Raw genomic sequence first — 18,559 nt, forward strand, 5'->3', positions numbered from 1 at the left:
TGTTCACATACTGTGGAGTAGATTACTTTACCTTTTCAAGGATGTCTTAGTATTAATCCGTCTTCTGACTGCAGTATATACCTTTGGTTTAGAAATACATATACAATCCATTTACAGAGACAGATTAACATTGCATATTCATAGAAGCAAATAACATTTTCAGCTTTGTCTATTTCTCCTTCATATTTGTTATATATGAAAACAAATCTACATATTCAAGTAAGGTGGAAGATCTAATGCAACCCTGACTTTGTCAGTCTTTTAGAAGTTTATAAAAATACATCAGTCTTAAATAATCATATCAGTTACTTCTCACCAAAGACAGACTATCGAATATTTCAAATGTCAGATACAAAATATTAAATCTTGTTTCTCATACATACTGACATAGTTCTTAAAACTGAATACTTATAAAATATTCTTGCCTTTAGAATACTGTCATACTCACATGTATCAATATACCAATCTAATAAACAGTAGTCATAAGATGGAATAGATACCATGTAAAGAATACAATTTATCCCACAAGGAATATATGCAAGTTGTAATTATGTGTAATCTTTCTTTTTATCCTTTAATTTGCTAAACTGCATCAGTGGCTTAACATTCATTTTTTTTCATGGTGATTCAAATAAAAAAAAAAAACAAAAGAGAACTGTAAATTTAGAAGGAAGTAAGCTTAAACTATGGCTAAATCATAGTAACTGAGGGAAATGCAGGTCAGTTATTTAAGCAGCAGAAGCATTTCCCATTTTTACTCATTGTAATCATATGCCATTTATTCGTCTTTCACTTCCATTGTATTTTCCAGTATACCATAGGCCCAAACTGGATATTAGTCCTGATTAGGCATGGGGTTCATATAAAATAAATGTTGCTGCCATCTACACCCCCTCCCTTTTCTGTAGCTGTACTGAAAACTATAATAAATGATATTCTTGCACTCTCTAAACATCATAAACTGATAATAATTGGTGATCTTAATCTTGCCTAAATGGTCTCCCTCAAGACTCAATTAAACAGACATGCCAACTCTCGCAACCTTACTCAAGTTGTCTCTGAACATACCAGACCGAACGTTGGCAATGGTAATGTTACTCTGCCTGATATTCTTTAACTAGTATGACAGTCAAACTTCATCAAAGCCATTTAGTACCTAACTCTATAAGTGATCACTGTTTTATTTTCTCCACCAGGTCTTTCAAGCATAAAAAGGCACACAACTTGCCTGTCCAGAAGTGTCTCAGACTTCTTATCTAGTATGCTACTTGCCAAGCTTCAAAGTATAGACAGGATCCCTTTTTCTATTATCTACTCAGTTATATACAGGGCAAACTGTATCCTTTAATCAAACTTAAAAGTATAGGAAACAAAACCCATGTCTCACTGACAATATCTGAGAACTCATTAAAGAACAAAGTTCTACAAGGAGTTTTGGCACTGTAATAGTTCTTCCATAAACAGTTGCACTGCATTTTGCTGTTTTAAGTGTTTTAAGTAAGTGAGCCCTGGAAGGGCCTTAATTACACATTAACACACACCCTGGAGGGAATTATTGCACTTAGAGAATGGGCTCTCTGTCAAATTGTTGTGTTTTATTTTTTTAAGTACTATATTATTTTTTTTGTATATTTTTGATGTAAAATAGATCCTCTGCCTAATGTTTCAAACTTTCTGTATTACATGTTAATGATGGAGGAAGCATTTTACATCAAAATATATATAATAAATAATATAGTACATAGAAAAAGAAAAAAGTAAGTAAAACACAACAATTTTACAGACAGCCCATTCTCTCTCTCATACACAGCTTTCATACATGCAATCACTCACACAAGATTGCTCTCACTCTCTTGATGTCTCTCTCACTCACACAGTCACTTCTGCTTTCATGTTTGTTTGTCGTTTGGCTTTTTCCCAAGGGGTCGCCACATGATTGGCAGTAGATTTTTTTTACAAAATGCTGAGTTGCCAGTTGGACGCCCAACCTTCAACGAAGGCATGCCCATTTACACACGCATGTCTTTCGAACGCTACCCCACCGTGGGGAGGACATGCAGACTCCATGCAGAAGGCACTCCCAAGCCACGCTGAGAATCGAATGGGAGAACCTCTTGCTGTGAGGTAACAACGCTACCACAGTACCACCGCAGCTATTTCACTTCTGCTTTCATACACACATTCATTCACACATGATCGCTCTCAGTATCTCTCTCTCTCTCTCACGCACACATGCAGTCACTCTTGCTTTCATGCATGCATTCACTCACACAAGCAGGCAGCAACACAAACACACATACACATGATCATCTCTCTCTTATTTTCATACACGCATACACACTCTCTCTTTCTGTCTCACACACACACACACACACACACACACACACACACACACACACACACACACACACACACACACACACACACACTTTTTATTTTACACTTGCTAAACAGCAGAAGCACATACACACACTTTTGTTTACTTTTATTAACTTTTATTTTACACTCGATAAACAGCAAAAGGGCTGCTTAGCGAGTGTAAAATAATGGCGTCCGTTCCGTTTTTCTCAGTCTGAGCTCCACGGCGGTTTGATAAGCTGCCATGGAGTGGCAGACATGTTTTTGACTGGGCATTACTTGTACATTAATACCCTGCTGGAGAACGCTAGTTCTCCAATCAGGGTACTGATGTACTGTAAGCCTATTCTCTAACTGTTGTTATTAAGCCCTGGTTTCATTCTTGTGCACTGAGTGTATGCCAGGCTAGTTCAGGACTTCTCTTTGCATTGGGGCAATTATAGGCCAATCAGATCAGAGTTAAGTGTCTGAGAATTCCAAAGTTACTGTTTGCTGTGATTTTTTTTTAAATTACTGTTGCATTGTAACAGCTGTGCTACACAGAAAAAGACAGATAAGTGTTTTCATTTCTTGATCAGATTTCAAATTCATGTTAACAGTCTGTATCTGTTTTAGCTAAGGTCTTCAAGCCTATATTAATGATTCCAGTACATAGTTGCACTGCATTTTTCCCTGTTTTAATTGATTGATGATAATGGAGAACACTGGGCCGAATGTAACTCGCATCTATGAATATGAACACACGTTACATTCAATCCAGTGTTCTCCATTATCGATGATTTTGTTTACAGTGGCAGTACACTGATCACAATACACCATTTGCATGCAGGTCTTCTATCATTTATTTTACAGATATGTTTCTCTATTGCCTTTTGTTATTTGCAGCTCATCTGTCCACCATTCTCCATTATCGCCTGATCATTACTAGTTGATGGCGATAACCTGCTACATTTTCTTAAAAAGTCTGATTTTTGGAGGGAAGGATCAAAAGTCTTAGCCATAACTGGGGAAATTTGAAAGATGTGCTGCCATTTCTGTATTCATAGCTGGGTAGATTGTTGATGAAATAGATTACTTGGGCCCATTTCCAACTACACTGTGTGGTCAAAAATCAGGGCTCATTAGAAAAATCTCCATTATTCACTCTGTGCAAATATGGTAGTAACATAGGTAGCTAATACAGATAAAAGAAACATGTCAGTTATTGTGTATGATATATTTCAAGCCACATCTTTCTGAAGAATGATCTTTTGCAAGTAGCTTTTCTCACAAGTTTTTAACAAATGCATTGAACACACAGTCATACACGTACCTGTACATTCTTAAATTGCATTCCCTAAGGGGGAATTACATTATTTTTAGTGATAATGAAGAACAGTTGACTGAGAAAGAGTCTTTGAGACTAGATTTGCAATGTCACAACAGCAGCGCTTCTGCCGTAACACTTCAACCATCGCACAAAGGCATGATCTTAGTCCAGTGTTCTCTGTTATTGCCAAGTGATCTAAATGTTTTTATTAAGACCTAGTTTCAGTCTTGTGTACTGAATGTATATCAGGCTAGTTCAGGACTTATCTTGCTATGGGGCAGTTCTAGGCCAGTCAGCTCAGAGATAAGGGTCTCGTTATTTTTACCTCCCACCCACAGTGCTGTAGTTATATATCTGTTGTTACCTGCCCTGTATGACAATCTGACAACATAATTCCCTCCCTCTCCCCATTTATTGGCTGTTGACAATAAACACATAAGTATCATTTTGCAAAGTCTTTCCCCTTAAACTACTCATCAGGCTAAAGGTCTTTAATACAATTGCTTAATTCGAAGTGTACTGAAAATGCTTGCACTGATTTTAATAAGAAATTAGTGATTATTTTTTTTATTTTTTTTTTACTTTAATTAGCTCATTGTTTCTAGCTGGTGACAGAAGAAGCTTTCTAGGCTAGCTGTTTTGTGTTGAATTTTAAATACTTAATTTTAAGCCCACCCAAACATCATTCTGAAACAAAACTCCAAGCAGTTATAGTTAACCCTGCCTCCAGAGTCATTCCTTTCAGATCTATGGACCAGTACATACCCACAACTTCTCTAGCCAGCCTAACAGAGATGGGTATTTTGAGATTGTAAGAGTTCTCTTGCTGTCTAATGCTGCTACTCAAACAGCATAACACAGTGTGTGAGAGATGTACATATGTAATATCCTTGGAGACAAAAATGTCGCACACAGTAATCTCAGAAACAAAAATCGTCAGCATTACACCACACATCACACCTCTCCAAGACCATCACATTCTGCATAATCCATCATATAATGAGTTTCTGAAGAATAACTTGCCTAAACCTTAAAGACCTCAAAAACACAAAACAGACAAAAACACACTCATACTAAACCTTAAAGACCTCCAAAACACAAAACAGGCAAAACACACACTCATACTAAACCTCAAAGACCTCCAAAACACAAAAAAGGCAAAAAGCACACTCCGCGTATTAAGCCTACTTCCTCACATTGTACAAGGAGTCTTAAAGTCACAAATGATGAGCCTGTAGGGAAGGTATTGACCCAACCAAGCATTCTTGTTACAGGTGACTCCACTGTAAGACATACAGATGTGCCTCTTACCAGTCTGAGTAAAGAATCAGTGACTGTTAATTGCTTGTCTGGTGCCAGGATTCATCGGACGGCATGAACTCAAATTCTTGAACAAGTACCAGTATGACTTTGTCATAGTTCATGCCATTGTCAATAACCTGAGGTATACCACCCTGAATTATATGAAGAGAGACATGATGGAGCTGTTTATGTATCCAAGACAGGTATGAGCCTAGTATTGAGCAACATTCTATCTTCTCCGGGGATGATGCTTCAGTATGAACAACAATTAATTGACATCAATAATTGGCTTAGTTTCTGAGGTAATTCAAAGGGGGTCCAATATTTGTTAGCCTGAGTGATATGATTGGCAGACCATGCAGCTTCACCAGGGATGGCTTGCATCTGTCCCCTCTGAGATTTTAATTATTGGAAAAGATATTGTCAAACCACATAGTGCCTTTTTAGGAAATGCTATTCTGATAAACCTGCCAACATAATGAAAAAAGCAAAGGAAATTTTGAAGGTATTACTGATCAGTGCTAGGAGCCTGAATAAGAAACTTCACTCTCAACAAGCCCTTTGCACCCTGGAAGACATTGACATCTGTGTAGTGACTGACACATGGTTTAAAACAGTGGAGAGCACTCCAGCTGTTTGGGGCTATAAACACCTTTCACATGTTTAAACCAGCTGCTGCATAGGAAGGGAAAAAGGTGGAGGTGTATCAATCTATATTCAGAAGAGACTCACAACTTGGCTGGCAAAGCAGCATGATGCATTAGAGCTTCCTCATGTCCAAATAACCATTAGTAAGCTCCCATACCATACCATACATTAGCTGTTGTAGAACTCCCTCTATGACAAAAGAAAGCCACAGTGCCTATCTGCAGGAACTAGAATCACGCAGTATTAAACCCAATTTTGTTTTCCTAGGTCATCTACATTATCCAGCTACAGACTGGGAGACCTACACCACCACTAATGTACAACCACAGAGATTCCTGGACTGTGTCAACACAAATGCCATGGAACAATTAGTCATAGCACCCACTAGGGGGAATATCATCTAGGATCTTGTCCTCACTGATATGGGAGCTTCTTTCACCATCCCTTGTGTATCTTCATCATCTTCATCATTTGTTAGGTCTGACCATAAAGCAGTCTCCTTTGAAATAAAAATGAAACTTGAGATCCTTTCCACCCAAGGTACCTTTAAAAAATTCTTTAAGACAAACTACCTACTCCTAAGCTCATTACAGCATTTTCACATGGTGAGAGAATTATTTTGAATTATTCATATAGTATCATAGGATCATAGGAGGTTACTAGGCTATTGACCTGGAGGTCATTTCAAGCCTAGCTGTTTCATCCCAGTGTAATAACATAGATACTCTAGTCAATACCCGGGACTGTATTTATTAATACATATATTTCAATGTAGAGACCAGTCTCCCTTCAGACAACTGCAGCTTCTGTGACATTTGTCTCAGTTTGACACAATGACAAGGAAGGACAGTTTGGAGTATAAATAAGCTTAGAGGCAAATCATAGCTGTTTTGGAGACATTTGGAGATCATACTCAAGTCAGTGTAGGTTACATGAGCATTCAGAGTGATGAGCTTTGCCATGGTGTCCTGTAATGAATCTGACAGTTCCATTATATGCTTGAAGTTTAAAATGAAATTAATGTAGTGACACAGTAAGTGGTCAGGATGTGAAGTTGCAGTAGAAAGTCAGTTTCTATCTACAAGGAATGTCTGGACCTTATACACTTTGTCAAGTTTCTGGGTTGTCCTAAAAACAACATTTACCTGTTTGTCAAATTTTAGCTGGGTGACAAATATACAACCAAGAAAATTTGAAGAACTTACTTCAACTGCTGAAAATACAAGTGATGTCATATTGAAACATATTTTTTTAAGGTGTGGTAAAAGAATTGCAAGCTAGGCCAAGAAATGCCACACAGTTTTAGAGATAGTTCCTTGTGAATAGTTTAGATTTTTGTTTTGCTGTCACAGTGATGCAGTCTTAAGATCTGATGTTTGCATTGCTTACAGAATCATTAGAATTATCTGCTGGAACAATATTAGATTCATTAGCTTAACTAACAATTTTGTTTACAAAAATTGTAAACAGTAATATGCCAACACAAACATTTGAGGAATTCCAGCATATACTGTCATGAAAGGTGATTTGACATTATCTCCCCACTTGCCTCCTATTACTTTTGTTGTAAAAGAACCATTTGGTGACACTGGATGCTAAAACGAAGACTAGCCAGGATATCCAAGTGTCTGGAGAGGCATTATGAAAGAACTACAGAAGGCTTAAATATATAAAATGAACAGTGTTATCTCTCATTGGATATGAATGAAATCTGTCACATCCTAGAAAGTAGTACCAGTATCATGTCTGGGTCTGACGCCATGTTGGAATCAAAAATGATACATGAAATTATGGGATGCTGCAGAGGTTGGTTGTGCATATACTGCTATATGATTTTAGAAGGGAACAGCAGAACAACAGTCCGATGTATGAGCAGAGTGACTGAAAGACTGCCTTCATGGAGTGCCACAATAAGTCCCTGGTTCTAGATGGAAGTTTAATGCCTTTCTTTAACAGAATGATTTATAAATATGCAGCCAGGGCAGGAAACTGATGTGGCTGAGATGCTAAGAAAATCTAGGGAACAAGCCAACAGGCTTCATGCCTCACAAATGGAGAACAGCAACAGTCATCCCTCTGCACAAAGGTTGTCTGTCTACAGACCCTGGAAACTACCGACCCATAAGTCTCACTAGCCTCATATGCAAAGCCATGGAAATCATTTTTCCATTGAAATGATCAATAATGACATAAGAAACCTGCAAATACTGGATCCAACTTAATTTTGTTTCATTAAGGACAAATCATACCTACTCAACCTGGTGAACTTCTTTGAGAAGGTCACCAAACCAATGGGTGAGGCAAAAAGGTTCACACTGCCTACCTTGACCTGATCTTGGCATTTCACACAAAACCCCACTTAGGCATTGTTGATAAACTCAGGAGATTATGTATAAACCCTTATGTAACCTAGTGGATAGTCAGCTAGCTCACAGACAGGAGGGCCCAGGAAATTAAAATTGTAGAGTCTATCTCTACAAAAAGGCCAGTCACAAACAGAGTCCTTTAGGGATTGGTCCTGAGGATCCTCCTTTTTGGCATTTACTTCTCTGAAGTTGAAGCCAATATCAAGGGCCTCTGGCTGACCAAATTTGCAGATGAATGCAAATTAGTAGCATTTATAGAATTTGCCACCAACACCAATGTTTTCCAGGAAGAGCTGACACACACAGACAACTTTTGTCAGAGCCATGGACCAGAACTAAATGCCAAAAAATGCATAATAGTATCTTTTGGGAAGTCATCTACCTCTGATAACTATCTTATTGACAACACAGCCTTAAGAGTTGACTCAATAGTCAGGGACTTGGGGACACACATAGATAGCAACTTAGCCTTTGACTATCACATCTCTAGAGTAATGAGAAAAACATTCAATGTTGTGCAACTTATAAACAAAGGTATGGCATCTAGGTCCAGGGAGGCCATCGTTCCTCTCTATTCAGCATTCATCAAACCTGTCATTGAGTGCAATACTCCCTTTGGTATGTACCTAACCAGGCATATCTACAGTTGTAACATCCATTTTGTTTCCTTACTAAAAGAATAAGTAACATGTCATATGAAGACCACCTCAAAGCCTTAGCCCTGTGCTTTGATTCCTACAGGCTATTGAGCAGAGATCGATGCCTGGCATGCAAGGCATTGTCAGACCCCACCCTGATGGACCTCCTGCATATCCACAAAACAAACAGCACAAAAATGACCCATTCTAAAGACTTAAACCTTGCCTGTGATATAAATAGGACCTGCTGGAGAGACAGATATGTATCTCAAGAGACTACAGCTTCTCTGGAACAAGATTCCCGTCCATGTGAGTCAGAGTTCTTCCCTATCCCAATTCAAGTGTAACTTGGACAACTGGATGAGGAACAGGAAAGTCATCCCTAGTTTGGCACCTGTCTCTAATGGACGTAAACAGCCTGTAAATGGTTTATCAACACACCCCTGCTTACACCTCTCAAGGGTAGCAGAACATGTTAGAGATTTGGGATGCATGGCTAGGCTTAAAAAAAAGCCATAGCAGTCATTAGCTTAGTACACACCTTCGAACCTTTCAACAATTATTTGTTTGTTTGTTTGTTTATTTATTTACATTTTTATCCAGGATAGTCCAACTGAGCGCAGCCCAATTTTTTAGAGACCCACAAAGAAAAGCTCTAAAAAATACAGTGTTATTACAAAAAGTTTTAAAGGTGGTTAAAGCTATACACAGTTATTAATAATAATATTGTGCAAAGAAAAGAAACATTGGATTAGTATGAAGAATAACATTTGATTAAGAAGCACAGGCATATCAAATACTATTACTCTTACAAGTCAAAAAGATTTCAATTATACACATTCTGGACAAGCATCAAGATTGTGTCTGTAATTTAATTGCTTACAGACTGCAAAATATTTACTGAAAGGAGAGATGTTTAGGAAAAATGGAGTAAGGGGGAGGAGACAGAGTATTACACTGAACAGAGGTGGGGTCAAGGGTGACAGTAAATTTTGACAGTGGTTTGGATAGGTGGAAAATAACATGATATGTAGGCAAACAGGTGATCATTAGGCCGAAAAGGCTCACCCTTTCTGTGGCAGCATATAAGAGACTGGAGTTACACTCAGAAGCGTCATTCACCTGAGAACATTTAGTCTAACATTGTTGGAAAAAGTTGCAAAGGTGTTTTTTAATTCATTTTTTTTTTAGTAAAACAACATCCTGGACCCAAAACAACAGCCACACACTTGCAATTCTATAAAATAAGTAAGTCAGTTTGCTTCCTACCTCACATGAGAAATACACTTTAGTTAATGTCGGTATTACTACTCTGTCACTGAGATCATTTAAATGTTATGGAACTTGATAAAAGCTGTACAATCTTTTTAAGTATGACAATATATACTGTGCACTTATGAACAGCAGTATATGGCTGAAACAGATGAATTAAAACTAGCATATTGTAGTAAAAGTTTCCTTAACAAAATTCTTCAAGTCTTGTGAATGTTCTTCTACTGCTCACTTTTATTCATGTATTAAAAATGAGCTACATGAAACCAAATTTGTTTATAATACTGTTATGTAACTATGAAAGATAATAATATTTCAGCTGTTTTTAAAGGTGCATGGACAGTTTGGACATGTCTCTGTCAATCAAAAACATTCTGGATGTTTCAGATTTTTTTTGTCAAATCACTTTGCCCTTGCTGATAGTTTGCATTTGCCCCCTATAGGTATTTCTACAAATCACACAGTAAGGTAGAATATTAGATTTTAGATTTTTAGTTCAGCTACATTCAGGAAGTATATTTTCTCACTGTGTGATACAGTAAGCTTTTATATTTTTCTTGCCAATGTGAACAAAAATAAGTTAACTGATTTCTAAGTATATTCTGGTAGTACAACGTTATATATGTTTGATTTGTTGCTAACCTGCTAGGCATACTGCCAGGAAAAGGTCCTACCTTTGTTTTATAATGATCTTTTAGATTGTTACATTTACTAATAAAATAGTGACAGGGGAGGCTGCATTTTAATCTTTCTTAATAATGTGAGCTCTTCAGCAAGGCATCCTTTACCTTATTCTGCATAACACAGCTTGTTTTATGCATTGGACCTACTGATTGACTCAGGCTCCCAAAGAAATATGTTGCTTAAAAGACTCATCAAACCTTTTTTCTTTTTTATAGCCGGCATTCTAAAATCATGGCTATAAATAAAATAAATACAGGTATAGCATTCAGAGGAATGTATGGAACTAAGTGAGCACTGTGTGAGAAAGTATTTAACACAAAACCATATTTTATTAAGCTACTCCTGAATATGTTACTGTGACATTATTCATTGCTGTTATTAATTAGACAACAAGCCTATTAGGATTTGTTAGATTAAAACTGTGAGGTCCAAGAACATGTAGCCTTGCAGATGTTAAATGCTCAAGATGACACATGAACAGCTGCATTAATATACAGAACTTCATACTAAAGTACTCATAATACCCTGAAAATGGCTGCATAAAATATTTGTTTCTTTTACATCTGCTGGTGTATTGCTCCCCCCAAACATAGATGAACCATTCACAGATAAACAAACAAAAAAAAACGTTGAATGACTAAGGGGTTTCCTAAATCTACAGGCTATCTGCTTAACAATACTGCACTGTAGATTTTTTTTATACGAGGGGGGAATTCATAAATGTTACCCTGAGGTGTATACCTTATAAACACCTTGTGGCAAACTTTTAGAATTCAGAGACAACCTTAATATGGTGAGCTAGCATACAGATTGTCTCTGAGGCCATGTTACATACAAATAAGGCAGTCCAGGGGAACTGCATATATTAATTACCCATGAACTTTCTCCCTCAGAACTGCCTTCAAGAAGGCATCTTGATTACATGGCCGCTCCTACCACATTATAGTAGTGAACATGGCAAAAAAAGGCCATGTTCAGCCATTATGGAAGAGATATGTCTAGGGATTTTTGTGGTAAGGTAGGGTTGAGAGGTATGTGTCATACCACCACACACCTCTAGTCTACAACACTGAATAGGGGGAAAAATAGTCACTAGGGTGGCTGTACTATGAGAAATGGGAAGCCCATTAGCCACAAGGGATTGCTTCATAAGACTTGTACAGTAATAGCACTTAAACCATTACCGGTATCAGGGGTGGGGGAAATGTACAACAGGGAATAGAAGGATCACTAGCCACCAGGGATTACTTCATAAGACTTGTGCTGTAACAACACTTAAACCTGTACAGAGATTTGGTCATGGGTGAGCGTTCGATACCAGGGTATAGTCTGTATGGAATGCCATAAAGGAACACTAAATAAAAGGTGTAGGAAGCGTTAATAAAAATAAAACCAATGAAGAGTGGGAAAAGGGACTTGATCTATGTACCCTATTACAAGGGACCCCATGCTGTAGCCTGATATACTAACCCATAATTTAATGCAGCAGGTATTGTTTATAAACATACTGAGGACCTCAGGAATTATGCAATGCCTGCAACAGAATGTCATGTATGAGGAAGGGGGAGGAGATCCAGCAGACATATCTCCTAATCTCATTAGCATATCTCCTACCTTGCATTTACTGAAGGATATGAAGGGTAAAAGACAAATGTCTAGCGCTAATGACTGAGCTGTAATCATCTGTGAATTGCTAGGGCAGGGGAAAAGGAAACATCACAGATGGTATGACAACAGTGGAGAGTGTGTGTGCATATATGTGTTATACTGTGTGCTTGTGTGAGTCAGAGAGACTGAGGGAGAGTTCCTGTGCTTCCATGATGTGGTTGCTAGCATGTTTCTTACAGTGAGAAGTGCTGATCTGCATTTTGTGGGTGGTAATGCAATTCGGAGATATGCGACTAAGCCCATAATGAAGTCTTATCTCAGTGCATCTAATTTGATTCAGATTTGCAATATATCACATAATGGGAGCAGAACCTTTTTAGCTAGGGCTATTTTAATATTGTTGCAGATAGATTTGTTCATTGCATATATAGACTTGGTCCTAATTTGCAAGAGTTAAATATTATTTGGCTGTCTAACAACATTTTTGGTTTTACATAGGCAGGTAAAACATTTTTCTTATTTTATGTAAATCACTGTAGTTAAAATTATGATTATTAATTGCCTCTTTTTCTTATTGCATTTAGATTGAACTGCAAAAATTAAGGCTATACTGTGATCCCCAACAGAGTGAACGTGAAACTGCCTGTGAGATTTTCTCAGTGGTACGTTTATTATGTCAGAACCTTTTCCAAAAAACATCCATGAAAGGTATCTGGTATCTGGAGTGGGCATAGAAACATCTTATACATCAGTTCTTTGTCATTGCATTGTCTTACTCACATGTTTACACTAACAGAGAAGACTGTATTGAAAGTACTCATATAATGCTTATTGATATGTCAATATGAATTCCAGGTGTGTTACTTCCTATAAACATAATCTCTGTGCAAGCTAGCAACTTTGTCACAGTATGACAAAATAACGGGAAACATGGATTTGGCATGGTGGTATTCTGAGACCTAGTTTGTAACAGGAATATTACCTATACGTCTACTTTGGATAAATCTTAAACACTGACTTAGTTCTGTAAATTTATTAAGCAAATAAAACTGCTGCATCACTAAGATCCTAGTAACGGGAGATGTCAATGACAGTATTTCATACATATTTGGGAAAAATGACCCATCATAGATAATGACTCTATAATCTTTTCAGTAAACATCAAATGATCTTTAACATCAAACTTAACTTCTGCAATAACATGGAGATGGGTCCCCCATTTCCACCTTATTGCAAGAGATTTTTATGTTCAATTAGAGATGAGCTACAGTGTCAGTAATAGAATTTAACCCTAGTATTTTCCTAGATATCTGAAGACCTCAAATCTGTCAGAATCAAATAGTATTGGCCATGGTCATACCCATGGATAACCTTTACACATTTCCACTTAGACATACATTTTGATAATCAGAGAAATACATTTTTTCTCTTGAACTTTTTTACATGCCTTATACTTTCTGACTGCCATAGGCTCGTCCTGCAGGTCCTTGGCTTTGAATATATTCTGAGCTGATTTAATCTCTTCAGGCAATTGATTTGATGGTTCTGCAATATACTTCAGTGGACCAAGTTACATATATGTTTTTTCATAATACGCAATTTCCTTCATTGTTTGCTTAGTTCTTGATAACTGAATCAAAATATACCTTCACGTATTCTGAAGACAGTGATTAAATCTCTCAGTCATCTGTGAATCATTTTGCATAGCTTTACAGCCATCAGTCTGTATAAATATAAACAGTTTTGCTATTATCAATCATTTTTGAAAAATTTATTTGGATTCTTTCTAGTCACCTGTTTTGTTTAATAATTGTCTTTTGCAAATGGTTGTTACAAATCCATTCTATACTCACGTATGATTTGTGTAGAGGAATCACAACATATTTTTATATGTAATGAATCAAAGTATGTACCCTGCGGTATTAGCAATTCCTTGCAAATTGTGTCAGTGTGTATGGATAATGGCATGGATTTTATTTGCTCAGACACTCAGGTCTTTGAACACTGCAAGTTTTTTTTTTAATATGGGGAAACCAGTGGACAGATCATTACTAATAGGGCTAGGGTCAATGCAACATCTTGTTTTTTTTTCACTCACAAAGTAGAGAACACACTAACACCAAAATAGGCGGTTCAGTTGCAATAAAGGCTGTCTTCCAAAATCGAAAAGTTAGTTTCAGCAATAATCACATCCAAATATTCCAAAATCTGGACTCTTTATTGACTAACAGTGAACAAGTGCAAAAAAGAACTAGATTTAGTGTTTTCGTCTCCCACCGGAGACCTCATCAGAATCAATTAACAGCACTTTTACCATTCCTTTTACACTAAAATCAATGGAAACAATTAAAACAATTGTGTCAATTAAACAATAACAAACTCATTGGCTGGCCATATTGCTTAAGATTCTTTTGAAAACATTAAAGATATATACTTCCTGTATAAATACTAAAAAGAAAGGAAGGAATTCGAGATTGTAAAAATGTATAAATATATAAGTAAATATTGGACATTTCAGTACATAAAAATGTGCTTGAGTATGCAACATCAAATTAAAGGATAGTTGTATAGGTGTGACATAAATGCTTTCTTCCATATTGTGGTAAGTGCTTTTTTACACATACCTCCTTGTATTCATGTGCCAATATGCTTGAAACATTAAATAGTCCCTTAATATATAAAAAAATTACTTCTTCCAAGTATATGTAGTATATAATGTATAATAATGCCAATCTATTGATAATATTTTGTACAAGGTGGCTTACAGATACAAGTAAACAGCGTCAAAAAAGCAACATCGAAAAAGCAGCATCAGGAAAGCAGCATCAAAAGAGCAACATCTGAAAAAACACCAACTAACACTGTCAATTTAACCTACTAAAATGTGAAAATGCTTCGGAACAACGGGGTTGTCCAATATCAAATATATATTATTTTAAAAGATATAAAAGATATAAAAAAATATATAAATTGTAAGAAGTAGACTAAATATATGAATAAATATAAGTATAAATATAAATATAAATATAAATGTATATATAAAAATAAATATAAATATGAATTGTACAGGAGCCTTACATATTGGTGTATAAATGTATATCCTTAAATACCAATAATTGTTAATGTATTAATAAGTTTAAAATATATTTGGTTTACGAAAATCTTAGTGTACTAGAAAAGAATAAGATCTAAGGTTGCTTATATTTTATGAACGTTCAATTTTTCATTTTTTAATTTCTTAATTTTGTAACGATTTTAAAAATAAGTGTGCACACACACACGCACACACACACACACATATATATATATATATATATATATATATATATATATATATATCAAATTTTTTCTAGTAGACTAAGATTTTTGTAAACCAAATATATTTTAAACTTATTAATACATTAATAATTATTGGTATTTAAGCATATACATTTATACACCAATACGTAAGGCTCCTGTACAATTCATATTTATATTTATTTTTATATATACATTTATATTTATATTTATACTTATATTTATTCATATATTTAATCTACTTCTTACAATTTATATATTTTTTATATCTTTTATATCTTTTAAAATAATATATATTTGATATTGGACAACCCCGTTGTTCCAAAGCATTTTCACATTTTAGTAGGTTAAATTGACAGTGTTAGTTGGTGTTTTTTCAGATGTTGCTCTTTTGATGCTGCTTTCCTGATGCTGCTTTTTCGATGTTGCTTTTTTGACGCTGTTTACTTGTATCTGTAAGCCACCTTGTACAAAATATTATCAATAGAATGACATTATTATACATTATATACTACATATACTTGGAAGAAGTAATTTTTTTATATATTAAGGGAATATTTAATGTTTCAAGCATATTGGCACATAAATACAAGGAGGTATGTGTAAAAAAGCACTTACCATAATATGGAAGAAAGCATTTATGTCACACCTATACAACTTATCCTTTAATTTGATGTTGCATACTCAAGCATGCTTTTATGTACTGAAATGTCCAATATTTATTTATATATTTACACATTTTTACAATCTCAAATTCCTTCCTTTCTTTTTAGTATTTATACAGGAAGTATATATCTTTAATGTTTTCAAAAGAATCTTAAGCAGTATGGCCAGCCAATGAGTTTGTTATTGTTTAATTGACACTTAATTGTTTTAATTGTTTCCAATTGTTTCCATTGATTTTAGTATAAAAGGAATGGTAAAAGTGCTGTTAATTTATTCTGATGAGGTCTCCGGTGGGAGACGAAAGCGCTAAATCTAGTTCTTTTTTGCACTTGTTCACTGTTAGTCAATAAAGAGTCCAGATTTTGGAATATTTGGATGTGATTATTGCTGAAACAAACTTTTCAATTTTGGAAGACAGCCTTTATTGCAACCGAACCTTGTTTTTTTTCTTGTTACTTTATATCTTTTACTGTTTAATCATGCAGTGGTTTTATCTAATACGGGTAAACGTATGGAATAATCTCCATAAGTAAATAATTTAATTTAGTGTACTCAGTAGATCTGGCATGGAGCACAGATCCAGCACCCACTAAACCTTGATTATAATCAGAAAATAAAAAGGATCCTAAAGCAGAAAACAAAGGTATCACCCTTTATTTTTTTCAGTGTGGATGGAATTAAGTCACAAAGTTTTCCATTTTAAGTTTACAGCTTAAGCAACTTAACAATTTTACCAATGAGCTGTTAATGTATACTCACTAAAATGGTATGATCTGTGAAACCAAATAATATTCCCTACTCCAGAGAAAAGGCAATCACCAGCAAGTCTGCTTATACGGCATCAGTAATGGTGATTTTTTAGAAATGGTACTTTAAGGCTGAACTGTACGTTTTGTACTAATGTTTAGATGTATCAGTGAGTCTGTGTACCTCATTGAATATTCTTCTAAAATACAGTTTCCATTTCTTTCCCTGCTATGTTTAGCAAGTTTATAGGTCTGCAGTCTCTGCATTCTACCATTATCAGTTTTTGTCTTCGATCTTCCTCAACTAGGGCCACTAAGGCATTTTTGCAGTCATTTGGGATCAATGCATTCAATAAAGAATGATAAAATAAACCAAATAATAGTCAGAAGAAAGACTGAGCTGTTTTAAGTATGTGAAGCAGATATTATAAAATAAATAAATAAATAAGAAAATAAATAAGCAAATAAATAAATAAATAAATATTACTGAAAAAAATTACCTCATCTTGGTCACTGCTTACATAGATTATCAGAGTTGCTACATTTTCCCTGCATTGTACTGTAAGAGCTTTTCTGAGAATATTTCTAAGTACTGCTCTGTGAAGTTCTTAATTATTGCTCCAGTCTTTGTTTGTAGACACTTTAGAATTATATGCCTTCTGCATTGTTATTATTTTGGCTTCCTGCTTTCTTTATGTAACTGCAGAATACCTTTTAGATTTATATCTGAGTACCAGGCAAGCTGTTCTTGTGGGTCATTTTAAGCCTAGCCAGATTCCTTTCCAAAGGCGAGAATGAAACCCTGTACTTATGTCTGGGAGGTAAACATTTTAACCATTACACCCCATCCCCTTGTACCTTCTTCATACTGGTGATTAACAATTTATTCACATTAATCTCTGCCATTTGCTAACTTTTTACATTCTTCTTGTTTTCTTTTTTTTTATATTATTTAACACAATTCACTTTTGTTGGCCACCATGATGACAGATTACCTGTTCCTACCATTATCTCTGTCATTTGCTAATTTTTTGCTTTCTGTTCTTAATTTTATATACTTTGATGAAGTTGGTCTTTTCCCTTACTACTGAGTTCTTAAAGATTTTATTTTCCTCTTGACTGAAGATTTTAGCTTCACACTAATTATCCTCCACTCTTTATTTCCTTCCATTACCATTCTTTGTTACTTTAAAACTGTTGATTTTTTATTGTTTTCCTAATTTTTCCACTGATCTTCCCTACACCATCCCTTCCTAGTCATTAAAGCATTGTTTACCATCACTTAGACCTGTATAATTGTTTCGGTCAGCCTATATGCATGGTAATGCTTGCTGCTTCCAAAGGTCAAGTAGAATGTGAGACTGAGTTATAATGCCCTTTGACAGGGAAATTTCTAAAATATTTTGTACCTATTAGGGGATTTCACAGTATATTTTCCTTCTTTTGCAGGATTTGACAAACTTTGTCATATTATTTCCTTAGTAAACTGTAGCCGTTTTTATGTGAATCTGTAATGTCCTCCAAGGCAATCTAATGAATATTTGACAAGTCAGAACTGTGCATGAAATTGCTGATAATTATTCTAATTAGTCAAATACCCACCTGTTACTGGTGACCTCTGATGTCTGTATATTTTAATATTTTCATACACTTTCACCATAGATT

At 35.4% G+C, this 18,559-nt stretch overlaps 1 protein-coding gene across 1 annotated transcript in view; it reads left to right on the top strand.

The window, feature by feature from the left end:
* LOC122797026 (collagen alpha-1(XXI) chain-like) overlaps window positions 1–18,559 on the top strand; it is a 1,114,432-nt gene that overhangs the window by 78,709 nt on the left and 1,017,164 nt on the right. The window contains exon 6 of the mRNA XM_044065795.1: window positions 12,770–12,847. Coding sequence (XP_043921730.1) covers window positions 12,770–12,847 — 78 coding nt within the window. The remainder of the gene's footprint in view (window positions 1–12,769; window positions 12,848–18,559) is intronic.

The sequence above is a fragment of the Protopterus annectens genome, chromosome 3.part0 (assembly GCF_019279795.1).
Source record: "Protopterus annectens isolate FY-2018-M chromosome 3.part0, PAN1.0, whole genome shotgun sequence".
Lineage (NCBI taxonomy): Eukaryota > Metazoa > Chordata > Ceratodontiformes > Protopteridae > Protopterus > Protopterus annectens.